This window comes from Corylus avellana, chromosome 2, assembly GCF_965113065.1.
Source record: "Corylus avellana chromosome 2, dhCorAvel1.hap1.2, whole genome shotgun sequence".
Lineage (NCBI taxonomy): Eukaryota > Viridiplantae > Streptophyta > Magnoliopsida > Fagales > Betulaceae > Corylus > Corylus avellana.
The window spans coordinates 16,522,712-16,536,447 of NC_142491.1; the positions used below are offsets into that span (position 1 = coordinate 16,522,712).

General features: G+C 34.4%; 1 protein-coding gene across 1 annotated transcript; it reads left to right on the forward strand.

Annotated features, from left to right (window-relative positions):
- Nucleotides 1–6,638: 6,638 nt before the first annotated feature.
- On the forward strand, nucleotides 6,639–13,126 carry LOC132188099 (Leucine-rich repeat protein kinase family protein). Its single transcript, XM_059602508.2, has 4 exons — nucleotides 6,639–9,401; nucleotides 10,740–10,868; nucleotides 11,658–11,683; nucleotides 12,041–13,126. The coding sequence occupies exons 1-4, from the start codon at nucleotides 7,462–7,464 to the stop codon at nucleotides 12,655–12,657; spliced, it is 2,712 nt and encodes a 903-aa protein (XP_059458491.1). The 5' UTR covers nucleotides 6,639–7,461; the 3' UTR covers nucleotides 12,658–13,126.
- Nucleotides 13,127–13,736: the final 610 nt, after the last annotated feature.

Sequence of the window (13,736 nt, forward strand, 5' to 3'; positions counted from 1 at the left end):
ACTCCTAGGAATAGAGTGTTACCAACACTACAAAAAAATATGAGTTTTTTGACGTGGCAAACAGTAACTTATGTTTGCCACGTCAAAAACTTTTGACGTGTCTAAGTAAGCACGTCAAAAAAATTTTTGTTGACGTGTCTTTTTTTACACGTCAAAAGTTTTTTGACGTGTGAAATTCACACGTCAAAAGTTTTTGACGTGTGGAATCGACACATCAAAAACTTTTGACGTGTCAGCTTGACACGTCAAAAAGTTTTGACGTGTAAATTTCACACGTCAAAAACTTTTGACGTGTCAATTCCACACGTCAAAAAACTTTTTTTAATAAAAAAAAAATTAACAATAATTTTGATATAAACAAATATGCATTAACAAACAATTAATGTTAATTGGCATAAAAAATTAATATTTATTGTCATTAGTATAAATTATAGTTTATTATCATTAGTATATATGTATGCATGCGTAAATTGATCAGTCTATTAATATTAATATGATAGCTACACATATTATTTTTCTAAAAATATATAAAACATACTCGATGCATTTATTTTATAAGACCTGCAAAACTCATATGAACTCGACAAACACAATATATGCGGCCGGTTAGTTGATACATTTAATTATATATCTATACATCTAGAATATATGGGGTTTTTTTTTTTTTTATTCTCTAATTAATTTTAATTGGAGAGAATAAATATATATATATATATATATATATATGATAGAGTAAATACTATTTTAATAACATTTAAATAAATAAAATTTTATGAAAATAGTTTAAATAAGATAATATATATATATATATTATATAAGTTTTTGACGTGCCATGTTTGGCACGTCAAAAACTTTTGACGTGTCATGCATGGCACGTCAAAAACTATTGACGTGTCAAGCATGACACGTCAAAAAATTATATATATATATATATATATATATATATATATGTATATATATGTATATCAAAAATAATTTTAATATGATATAAAAAAATATGTAATAAACAACACTTAATGTTAATTGGCATAGAAAATTAATTTTGATTGGATAGGAAAATTATATATAGTTTATCATATTAGTATAAATGAAGTTGGTATATATATATATATATATATATATATGTATCATGCATGCATAAATCGATCAGTCTAGTAATATTGTGTTGTGTTGGATATATATATTGGAAATAGAACTTTGTTTAATTAAGTTGTGTTGTGTTGTATATATATATATTGGAAATAGAATTTGGTTTAATGAAGTTGTGTTGGATATATATATACTTGGAAATTGATTATGGATTGGATTAGATTGGATTATGGATAGTAGATTATATATGTGGATTGTGGATTATGTAGATGAATTGTGGATTATGTAGGTGGATTGTATTATGAATGTGTATTATGTATTAGATTGTGGATTATGTAGGTGGATTGTATTATGGATGTGTATTATAGATTGGATTGTAGATTATATAGGTGGATTGTATTATGAATGTGTATTATGTATTGGATTGTGGATTATGTAGGTGGATTGTATTATGGATGTGTATTATAGATTGGATTGTAGATTATATAGGTGGATTGTATTATGAATGTGTATTATGTATTGGATTGTGGATTATGTAGGTGGATTGTATTATGGATGTGTATTATAGATTGGATTGTAGATTATATAGGTGAATTGTATTATGTATGTGGATTGGATTGTGGATTATGGATTGGATTGTGGATTATGTAAGTGGATTGGATATTGAATTTTGTTTAATGAAGTTGTGTTGGATATTGGATTTAGTTTAATGATATATATGTTGGATTTTGGATATATATTGGATGTTGGATGTTGGATATATATTGGATATATATTGGATGTTGGATGTTGGATATTGGATATATATTGGATGTTGGATATTGGATATATATTGGATGTAGATTATGGATTACAAATATTTGAATATTGAAATTATTGTAATTGGGGAATATCAGGAATATTTGAAATATCAGGAATATCAGGAATATTTGAATATCAGGCATATTAGAATTATTAAAAAAAAAAAAAAAAAAACAATTTTTGACGTGTCAAACTGTCTGACACGTCAAAAATCATACGTACAAATTTTTGACGTGTCAAAATTGACACGTCAAAACTTTTTTGACGTGTCACAATGACACGTCAAAAAAGTTTTTGACGTGTGAAAATGGCACGTCAAAAACATTTCTGACGTGCCATTTTGACAAGTCAAAAACTTTTTTGACGTGTCATTGTGACACGTCAAAAAAATTTTGACGTGTCAAAGTAGTACGTCAAAAACATTTTTTTTGACGTGCCATTTTCGACACGTCAAAATTTTTTTGACACCTACCCTTTTAACGGTCGACAAACGTCAAAAACGACGCGTCCAAAACCCCTAGTCAAAAACAAAATTAATTTTTGTAGTGCAAACAAAGGATTAACTATATCTAGTGTTAGCTAATCCAATCCAATGGTCTATTCCGCAAACCAAACGGGGCTTAACAAATCACTAAAAAAATATAACTTAATTAAAATTATTTTTAATTTTATTTGGGGGGACTCTGAGCGGCCATGGCCCCTACCAAGCTCCCTCCTCCCAAAAAAAAAAAAAAAAAAAAAAGTTATTTAGGGTACTTTAAAAATAAATAAATAAATAAATCCTTGCTATGATGAAATGGAAAGGATTCAATTAATGTGTTTATGAGGACAAATTTTTCAGAAAATTTTGTGGAAAAAAAAATTAGACAATTTTGCTCTCTTAAATGGAATAACCGACTATGATCACGCTTAAAGAAGCAGATGTCACTAGTTCAAATCATTCTCCTCTCTCTTATGCGAACATGTCAAAAAATAAAATATAAAAAAATGGAATAACCAGCTGTTGATAGAATTTGTTTTCACTATGATGGCCCATTTAAAAAAAAAAAAAAATTCAATGCAATCTCTGGCCCCTCTTCCTTCATTGAATACCAGAATAATTTTTTCAAAAAAAAAATGCACACTCAAAAAATCCTAACAAACCCATCCAAATATAAATTTTAAATTTCTTTCTTTCAATCTTTATGGGAAAATTCTTTGGTTTGGCTTTGTCAATAGTTAGATTCAGCGTGTCTTTTTCAATCGATTGAAACAGGGGAAAAAACATGTGATAATAGTAATGCCCACTTATTCTGGTACCCTTTATTGGACCTTTTTTCTTAACGTTGTTGCTGTCAATTATTATTGCTGCTGTTGCCATGTTCAGGATCTTCAACATGACGGGGAATGATCCACTGTTTCAGACACAAAACAGTGTTTTGACCACTAAATCAAGTTGACTCTCCACTCTCCTCTTCTCTCCTGAGACTCTCAGTGCATTTAGATTTTTTGGTTGGTAACTCAAAAAAGCAGTGTCTAAGAAGAATCCAAGCCAAATTTGACAAGAGCATTTGGTTCTATCTTAGTATCTTGTTACAAATATAAACATATAAGTAACGAATATAATTTCGGTACTTCTCATCCACCGAACATATGATCTGATAAAATTATTCCACGTGCCACGCTCTTTAATCACTAGCTTTTTCTTCTCTAGATAGTAAAGCACGTTATTAGACAAGCGCCCATTGTACCCACAGTCTAAATCCCTCACAAATTAAAAAAAAAAAAAAAAAAAAAATAATAATAATAATAATAAAAAGATAAAGAGAATGGTTGCGTTTTGAGATATTTGTTGAAAAAAAAAAAAAAAAAAAGGAAGAGTTTTATGGCTGTGGCTTGTGCCACCATTTGGCACTTTAATTCTTTTCTCAAGAAACAGGTAGAGCCAGGTCCACAGTAATCAAGTCAAGGACTTTTGTAGGTTGTTTGAATTAGAAGGGGAAGGCAACTTGTTGAAACAACATTTATTTTCTTGAAATGGAAAGAAAGGTGACTTGTTGAATCAGGTGTAACCCTTTTTTACACTATCCACCATATATATGTTTATATTTTATCTCTATCAGCAGTAATTATGTGCAATAGAGATGGTGATTGATTGATTTTAATTACTTTATAGGCATCACACACTAATGCTAATGGCAAATCAAATAAAATCTTGTTGGCCCAACTGATGCAAGCCTACACATGCATCAAGTGTTAAATGAGGTTTTTTTTTGTTGGAAAAAATAACGCTGCGGAATAAAATATCCAGTATTTTTCATGCACCGAAACAAAATCTAATTAAATTGTTTCATGTGTTTTAGGGCTTGTTTGTGATTGCGTTTGAGGGGCTTAAAAGTGTTTCTCAAAAAGTCCGTTTGAAGAAAAAAGTACTCGTTTGGTAAAAAAATTAAAAGCGCTTTTAAAGGTGCTAAAAGCCTAAAAATGATCAAAATGTACTTTTAGCAAAAGCTTAAAAATGAAGCTTTTGTCCAAAAGTTCTTTTTGACTTAAAAACTCTATTTCTCAAACACAATCTCAAACATGCTCTTAGTATTTTCTTTTTCCGACTGTGGGAATTTGACTTTCCTGCTTGAATATGGAGTCCACTCAAAGGCTCAAGCAGGAAATTTTCTGCTCGGATAGGTAGCCCTCCTACAACACTCCTACAAATTTTCCTGGCAAAAAGAGCCAAATTTAACAAGGTTCATCAGAACCTGACTTGCTTAGTGATGCAACAAGTTAAATGAGACTGAAGAGAAGCATCATTGATATTGACAAAGCTTCACTGCCAATATTATGATAGTGACAAATGTCGGAGACACTTTAATAAATTAAATTCAAGAGATATATAGGTAGTTGTAAAAATGTCAGAGATTAATTAGGTTTTACATTGATGAGAAAAGTCCTTCAACAATACTTGAAAGGCATTTGTTAACAAGCTTTGACCTTTATCTCAAAAGGAGATTATTATTATTATTATTATTATTTTTAAATAAAATAAAATAAAAATGGAGATTTATTCATGAAATGCAGCTGCTTTGAATTTGAGTGTCAAAGTGTAAGACATAGTTTGGCAAGACTTGGTTGGGTTCACCTTCCCATTCAAACTCTTTTTCCTGTCTTGTGTTTTTAGAAATATCTGTGTGTCTAGTATAACTTTGTTTGTTGTTGAAGAAATTGTAATATTTATTGATCGTCATTGATCAAATAGGGGCAAATTGCTCCCTATTCACAATACCATATATACAACCTGGAGTTTTTTTCAACCTAAATTATATCTACGACATCTAAAATAGCCTCTCTAGTTAGACTATGAGCGACCGAGTTCGGATCTCTCTTTACATGTTCAATCCTTTACGATCGTAGCTGGCTCAATCCATCTTTAATTCCATCAATTAGATGACTAAATTTGCACCAATTTTTACCGAAAGCTAGTATAACTAGTGAATTGGTTGAGCAAAAAATATAACTTGTCAATTTAATTGATTAATAACTGACTTATCAACCATGTACTGTTAATTATTTTATTAATTATGAACTACCACATTAATTTGACAAAAAAATATAGTAAAAACTGTAATACTCATTTTGGAATAATGTCGATAAAGAATGCAAGGTAATAGCTTTTGATTGATCATTATGGTGAGTGAACATAGGGCAAGACATATTTAAGGGACCTATGCATTGCAGCACGGTTGCACCTATAATAAAAGAAAATCTTAAAATTAATGCATTATGGAAAGTAATTATCTTCAATTAAAGAGATATTGCAAAGCCAGCTCAAACTATAACACCACGCTTTACTCTTTTAATTTTGTGTGCAGGTGATGGACATAAATGTTATCTTCATAAATTCAGATCTGCAAACAGTTATCATTGCGATTTTATACGTAAAATGTGTGATTTTAAACCAAATCGCAAAAATTTGATTATTTCAGACTGCGATTTGAAAACGTAAAAAATCTGTATTTTTATTAAGGATGTATTTTTTTAAAACGCGCAATTTTAAAGGCTAAATTACTAAATACTTAACTGAATTTTTAAAAGTACATTTTAAAACTACTATTTTTAAATTGCAAACGCAAACATACCATTTATTATAATTAGAACTGGACTTATTGAAATTGGCACACATGCTCTATAATAGAATATAAAAAAAATATATGTGTCGCAATCTTAACGGGTCAATGTTAATGGTTCAGTTTTATGTGATGCATCTATCCTAATGAGTCAAAGTCCATAACAATGTCCCACACTCTTGTTTCAACACGGCTATGTCTACTTTACCGATTAAGGAATTCCACAACAAAAAAAAAACTATCTAGATGAAGATTTTAAAATCAAGTAGATTTACATTCTAACTGTTTTCATATGTTAAAAGAGATAGAGTATTTTATTTTTATTTATTTTTAAAGCACATTATCATATTATTATTATTTTTAAAAATAAAATAACAGAAAGTCAACATAAAAGGCATGATACCTTTTACAAGGATCTTAAGAAAAAGGGGTTTGGCTAGTCTTTCAGTGAAAAAATTACTAACGTGAAAAAATAAACAGTGCGCGTAGATGGGCTCTGACCTATACGAATTCATCAATAGTGGGCAATATTTTAATTAGGAAAAAATAAAAACCCTCTCAGAAATTTTATAGTGAGCAATAATATTTTAATTAGGTGTAGTTTTTGATTGGGCTTAGCTGGATTGGGCGGGATAAGCGGAGGTCAAACCCCTGCTGGGAACACACCCGGCGCCGGACCTGGGTGGGTGTCAGACAGTGATCAGAGTCTTTCCCAACCACCGAGCCACCGGTCCAGTACCTGACTTTACCCCCTGGCTTGCGCCTGTGGCTCAAAATAATTTTTGCAGCTCAGGCCACTCTCAGACTTTTTTTTTGGGACCTTTTACGGAGTCATAAATGGCCAAGCAGCACAATAGCCGATAAGCTAAGCTAAAGCTGTGTTGTAGATTAGAGGGAGGGAGAGGGTGATAGTCCAAAGGTGTTCTTGAATCTTGACTAGTCTTTTTATTTTTATATTTTTTACTATCTCTCTAAATTATTATTATTATTTTTCATTTACCCATTTTTAAAAAGGTTTATCTCTCTCTCTGTTCTCTCTCTCTCTCTTACTCTTCTCTCTCTTTTGTCAACCGGAGAAACTGCGGAAGGATTCATAGAGCAGGTAGACTGAGAAAGAGACAGAAAGAGAGACACTCACAGAGAGAAACAAAGAGAGGGAGAGAGGGGAAAATGAGAGAAGAAGCTAGAGAAGAAAAGTGAAACAGATTTGTCACCATTCAGAAACAGTGTTTCAAGAACGGAAGTTTGAGGTAAGAGTTTTTGGTTTTGCTCTTTTTGAGAGAGAGAGAGAGAGAGAGAGATTAAAAAAAAAGAAAGAAAGCATTTTAGTGTGGTTGGCATCTCAAATTGTGATTCTTTGAGTCAAAGATACATACACTTGTTATACATACATATGTGAAAGAAAAAGAAAGAGAGACAGAGGCAGAGAGATATTGGCATGTTTGGATCTTTGGGTTAGTGTTCTTAAGGCATGGCGGATCGGCAAAGCATAGTATTGTTTGGGTTCTTGTTATTGTTGCTGTTCGAGTACACATTAGAGCAGTCGGAGCCACTGAGTTGGCGCACTGACCTAGCTGCTCTGTTCGAACTCAGATCGTCATTAGGGTTGAGAAGCAGGGACTGGCCTCGAAAGGTCGACCCTTGCCGCAGATGGAACGGTGTGAGATGCCTAAAAGGTAGAGTCATTGGGTTGAACATTTCTGGGTTTCAAAGAACCAGAATTGGCAAGCAAAATCCTCAGTTCGCTGTCAATGCTTTGGCCAATTTGACGCTTTTGTCTTCGTTTAATGCTTCGAATTTCTTGCTTCCCGGCCCGATTCCCGACTGGTTCGGGTTTCGAATGGGTGCCCTCCAATTGCTTGATCTTCGGTATTGTTCTGTTGAGGGTGCTATCCCTTCGAGTCTTGGAAATTTGACCAATTTAACTAGTCTGTACCTATCCCATAATAACCTCACTGGGCAAATTCCTTTTAGTTTGGGTCAATTGTTGAGCCTTTCGGTTCTTGATCTTTCGACGAATTCGCTTGAAGGATTGATTCCCTTGCCGTCTATGTCGCTCCGAAATCTTTCAATTCTTGATATGTCTTCAAATAACTTATCGGGGTCGATTCCCCCAGGCATTGGGACCCTAGTGAAGCTTCAATATTTGAACCTTTCGAGCAATAGTTTGTCGTCTCGCATACCTCCTCAACTCGGGGACCTCAGTAACTTGGTTGACCTTGATCTCAGCTTCAATACTTTGTCTGGGTCGTTGCTTGAGGACTTGAGAGCCTTGAGAAATTTGCGGAGTATGATAATTGGGGACAATTTGCTTGATGGGTCGTTGCCGAATGATTTGTTTGCTAGTCTGACGCAGTTGCAGTCCATAGTTCTGAGACACAATCGTTTTACTGGTGATCTGCCTGGTGGATTGTGGTCATTGCCTGAATTGCGTTTACTTGATGTATCTGGCAATAATTTCTCTGGCATGCTGCCCAATTTGAGTTCGAACACGAATGCCACTGCTGCAATACTTAATATTTCTCAAAATATGTTCTATGGAGGTCTTACGCCTTTACTGAGAACATTCCGTGTCATTGATCTGTCTGGCAATTACTTTGAAGGCAGTGTTCCGGACTATGTGCTTAGTAATGCGTCACTTGAGAGTAATTGCCTTCAAAATGTGACGAGTCAAAGGACACTGACAGAGTGCTCATCATTCTATGCAGGGAAGGGTCTGACTTTTGATAATTTTGGACTTCCAATTCCCACACAACCTCCAGCAGCGGGAAATTCTGGGAAGAGCAATAGAAAGAAAATCATATTGGCCGCAGTTTTTGGGGGAATTGTCTTTGTGCTTTTGGTTGTGTTGTTGGTACTGCTGCTGTTATGCACCCGCAAGAGGGGTGCTACAAATCAAAGAGGGGTTGGTGTGGGGCCAGTTCCTGCCGAAGGCAGTGCACCACCTCCTGGATTAGTGATTAACTTTTCCAGTCTAGGAGACGCATTTACATATCAGCAACTGCTTCAAGCCACTGGTGACTTTAGCGAAACAAACCTCATCAAACATGGCCACTCGGGGGATCTGTTCCGGGGTGTCTTGGAGAATGGGATTGATGTGGTCATCAAAAGGATTGATTTGCGCGCAATTAAAAAGGAAACATACCTTCTGGAATTGGATTTCTTTAGTAAGCCTTCACATACACGATTGGTCCCCTTCTTGGGATACTGCCTAGAGAATGAGCACGAGAAGTTCCTTGTTTACAAGTTCATGCCAAATGGAGACTTGTCAAATTCCTTGTACAGGAAAAACAAGTCAGTGGAAGATGGTTTAGAGTCATTGGATTGGATAACAAGACTGAAAATTGCAATAGGAGCTGCGGAGGGTCTATGTTATCTGCATCATGAGTGTATTCCTCCCCTTGTGCACAGGTATTTCAAGATTCATTTTTTGTTATGTTTCTTTCTTTCCCTTCTGTTATTCTCTTACTTTTGTCCTTCCTGTTATTGATGTAAGTGAGTTGTTCCGGTGAAAGTTTGGACGTATCTAAAGCCACTCCCCCCACCTTCATTTATATAACTAATACTTCTTTATTGCCAATTCACCGAATTAACTGAGTTCTGTCATCATAATATGATATTTATGTCCATATGAAAATCTCAAGTAAATTTAACATACCTTTTACATTTTGTTGAAGGTTTGTGTCTATCTATTGGCATGCTCATTAATGAATGTTTCTCAATATGAATATAAAACTGATGGTAGCTTGAGGATGACTTCGTGATAGGTTCATATTCTTAAGATGCTTTGAGAGTTAAACCATGGCATATGTTAATTGCTGCCTAGAGAGAGCTTACTATATGCTGCAAGATACTAGTTATGAGTGTCAGTGAAAGTTGAAAGTTGGGCAAACCAATAGTGGCTGTGAAGTAGAATCAAGTCTGTTGGATTGAGATATTCAATAGAAAATTATGGTTGTTCTAGTTACTTATAATTCTAATTATATTACCGGTGAGCTTCAATAATTTTCTAGGAATTGTAAGAGGTGACTATAATATCCTTGAGACAGGAAGTCAGATGTTGTGAATGTGTCCAACTTGACTGCAGATATTCAACAAAATCAGAATCAGATGCAGCTGTGGCAGATTATGAACAAAATTTTAAAAATAAAATATGGGACTGGAAGAGAATAAATGGAGGAAGCTAGTTTCTCCATTTATTGATATACTTTATCATGAAATTTGGGTCACACACAGGCAAGATGAGAAAGTACAAAGCTGTTAAGTTCATCTGTCTTCTTGTTCAGTAGACACTTATCTGGTAGACTCCAAATCTCTTAAACTCGTGCATCCTGTTATCTTGCAATCTTGCCTTGCCAAGTTGAAAGATTTGGTTAATTTTACAGCTGATGAATTAGGTGTGATGTTTGGGAATAACCGAGCAATATAGATAGGAAGCTTGAGAAAGTTGATTCATATAGAGAAAAAAGTTGGAAATGTAACAAGTTCCTTGTTTCATCGGTTTGGCGTACTTATTTTATAATTGACTTACTTTTGTATGTATTGTTTATGTGGTGCAAAATCTACTCTTCCATCATTCTGTGTTTTAGTTTTGTTTAGCTGACATTTTGGCTTCTTTGAGAGGAAAAAATTGTAAAGAAGTTAACTGGCTTCTCTGTTCATCAGATGATTTTTTTAACTAGTTTTACAGTAGGATAGTTTGTGCCTAGTAGTGCAAGTAGTGACATGGCTTTCTTTTGGTTGTTGAAGAGATGTTCAAGCAAGCAGTATACTGCTTGATGATAAATTTGAAGTGCGGCTAGGAAGCCTGAGCGAGGTCTGTGCTCAAGAAGGGGATGCTCATCAAAGTAGAATTACCAGATTGCTGCGGTTGCCACAGTAAGTATTCTATTGATAGTTCAATATCTTGATAGTTGATTCATTTTCAGAACTTGAATACACCTGGATGAACATTTATATGACAAATATACCTGGATGAACATTATACTAGATGTGCTCAAATCTGCACCTCCTTCTGCTGTATGAATAAAGTGGAGGGTGTGGTCATGGTCTAAATCCCACTAGGTATCTGTGTAGCTTATATCGAATTTAATATGAGTTTGAATTCACTCACTTGTTAAGTTTCTCATTATGTTTGACTTTTCACATTCTATTGGCCTCTAATAGGGAATCAGCCTGTAGTTAGTCTTTCCATCTATTATATGTTGCTTCTTGTTGACTTGCTTCCCATATACCACTTTCAAGAGTGTTGTCTTATTGATGATATTTGATCATGCCTCATAAGCCTTCTTTCTTCACATATTCACTTGATGAAGGGTTATTGTCAAATGGGGTGTGTCAGTGATGTTTGTTGCAGAAAAGCTGTGACATGCCTGCTAATGAAATGTATAAATAATTGGTGTTAGCTAAACCTTGAGCAAGACTAGTGTTATTGTTATGCTTTTGGAATCAACATAATTACCAAATAAATTAACTAGTATGTCTTCTTGTTGTTGTTGGCTTTTACTTTTTCAAGGATAATTGCTGTATTGCATGTTTTAGTGTAACAAATCACCCCCTTCTCTTCTTTTAATTTTTATGAACGTTTTATTTGGATTTTATCAAGATTTTATGATCTATGATGCTTATATGACATTGTTATAATATTTTTCTCTTTATTATGTGCAGGTCATCATCTGAACAGGGCACTTCTGGTAAGTACATATTTCGTTATAAAACTTGTTATTGATTTTCCAAATCCGTTTTGTTCCATAGATGGTTGTTGTTTTCTTAAATTAATTAATAATATTATTTGCGGATCTATTTGAGTAGAAATAGCCATTTGCTTATCTCTTAAATTTGTTTAGCCTTTTATTTAGTAGAAATAGCAGTCTGTACCATTCAAGCTTTATACGTGGATAGCATAAGTCCTATTCCTTATATATGAGATGATGATCCTTATTGTCTTTCTCCAAGGGAGATAGCCCATAATCCTTACTATGACATAGCATTGGAAGTAAGAATTTGAATTCCATTACTGAAATTGCCTTTTTCTCAAATCAAATGACCAGGTTCACTGACAGCAGTATGTTCGTATGATGTTTACTGCCTTGGTAAGGTGTTACTCGAACTCGTAACCGGTAAACTTGGTATCAGCGCCTCTAGTGATGCCCAAGTTAAGGAATGGTTAGAACATACACTGCCATACATTAGTATATACGACAAGGAACTTGTGACAAAAATTGTGGATCCCTCCCTGATCATAGATGAGGATTTATTAGAGGAAGTGTGGGCCATGGCTGTTGTTGCCAGGTCTTGCCTCAATCCGAAGCCTTCAAGGCGTCCCCTCATGAGATACATCCTCAAGGCTTTGGAGAATCCTTTAAAGGTTGTCCGGGACGAAAATTCCGGGTCGGCAAGGCTTAGAACTACATCTTCTAGAGGGTCTTGGAATGCTGCTCTGTTTGGTAGCTGGCGCCAGAGCTCATCAGAAGCAACAATTATCCCAGCAGCCTCTACTTATAGAGCAGAAGGAGCAAGTAGTTTAAAACAGTCGGGAACCACAGGCTCACAAGCAAGTGGCCAAAATGGTGGGGGTGATCATTCATCCTCACGCAGACGGCATTCCAAAGAGATATTCCCTGAACCATCTGGTGTTGAAGATGTAGAAAGAATAGATCAAGACTAGCACAGAGGTTGAGTGTTGTTGATTCTTTGTCAATAATACAGCAGGCTAGGCTTCCCATTTGACTGCTTGTTTGCCAGTACCCACTTCTTCTTTTTGGAGCCAAATGGGTTGTTGAACCATTTTTGAACTTGGGATGTTTGCAGGGCTTCAAAATTCCCTGAAAAGGAGACTGATACCAAGGTTTCATGAAAGAATTTTTGGAAGAAGGGTTCAGGGGTGTCAGTGATAAATATGCTTCTTATTTGTTTGACAGCTCGTTCATGTTGGAACTAGCTACCATTTTTAGTTGTAATTGATTTTTTTTTTTTTTTTTTGGTCTCTGGTCCTCTTGTGGAATGTAAATTGTAATTGTCAAGGCTGCTTCATTCAAATCAGATTCTTATTTTGGTTCAGAGAAAGCAAGGACCAAGGGAAGAAAGAAAAGACAAAAAAAGAAAAAAAAGAAAAAAAAAGAAGAAGATTATACTCATTTTTATTTCATTTTCTAACTGGTATTCAAATCGAATTAATTTTTTTTTTAATTTGGGGGAAATTGTTACCCCTGGAAGTTAATGGCTGCAGTTAAAACATAAAACTAGCTAATCTTTCAGGAATTGAAGTAAAATTTCATTCTGTATTCTTGGTTCTTACAACAAAGCCCAAACATCCCTTGTAGCTCAATGAACCCCTGAACCCAGTTTATGGAAGCCAAAAGCCTAAACCGATTTCTCTCGGATAACACCTATGATACACAAAGAGAGGACAGTTTCCTTTATTCACATATAACTCAATTTCCCATCAAAGATGAGTTAATTCATATGGAAACCACTTCTATTAGATAACCAACAATTTAATAGGATTAGCAGTAAGTAACCTAAGAACATTAATAGTGTTTAATAGTTTATCATATGTGTCATTAAATTCTTAGTTTACAATGAATGAGTTGTTTTCAATCATGTGGGTATTTAAAGGATGTAAGAAGTAGCGAAATTTGAAGCATTCGAAATGAATCAAGCCATAGAAGTAGAGAAAATAAGTAATTTAGCACTCTTGTTTGTCTTGACTTTGTGCATGAGTCAACCGCTAATCACCAACGCCTT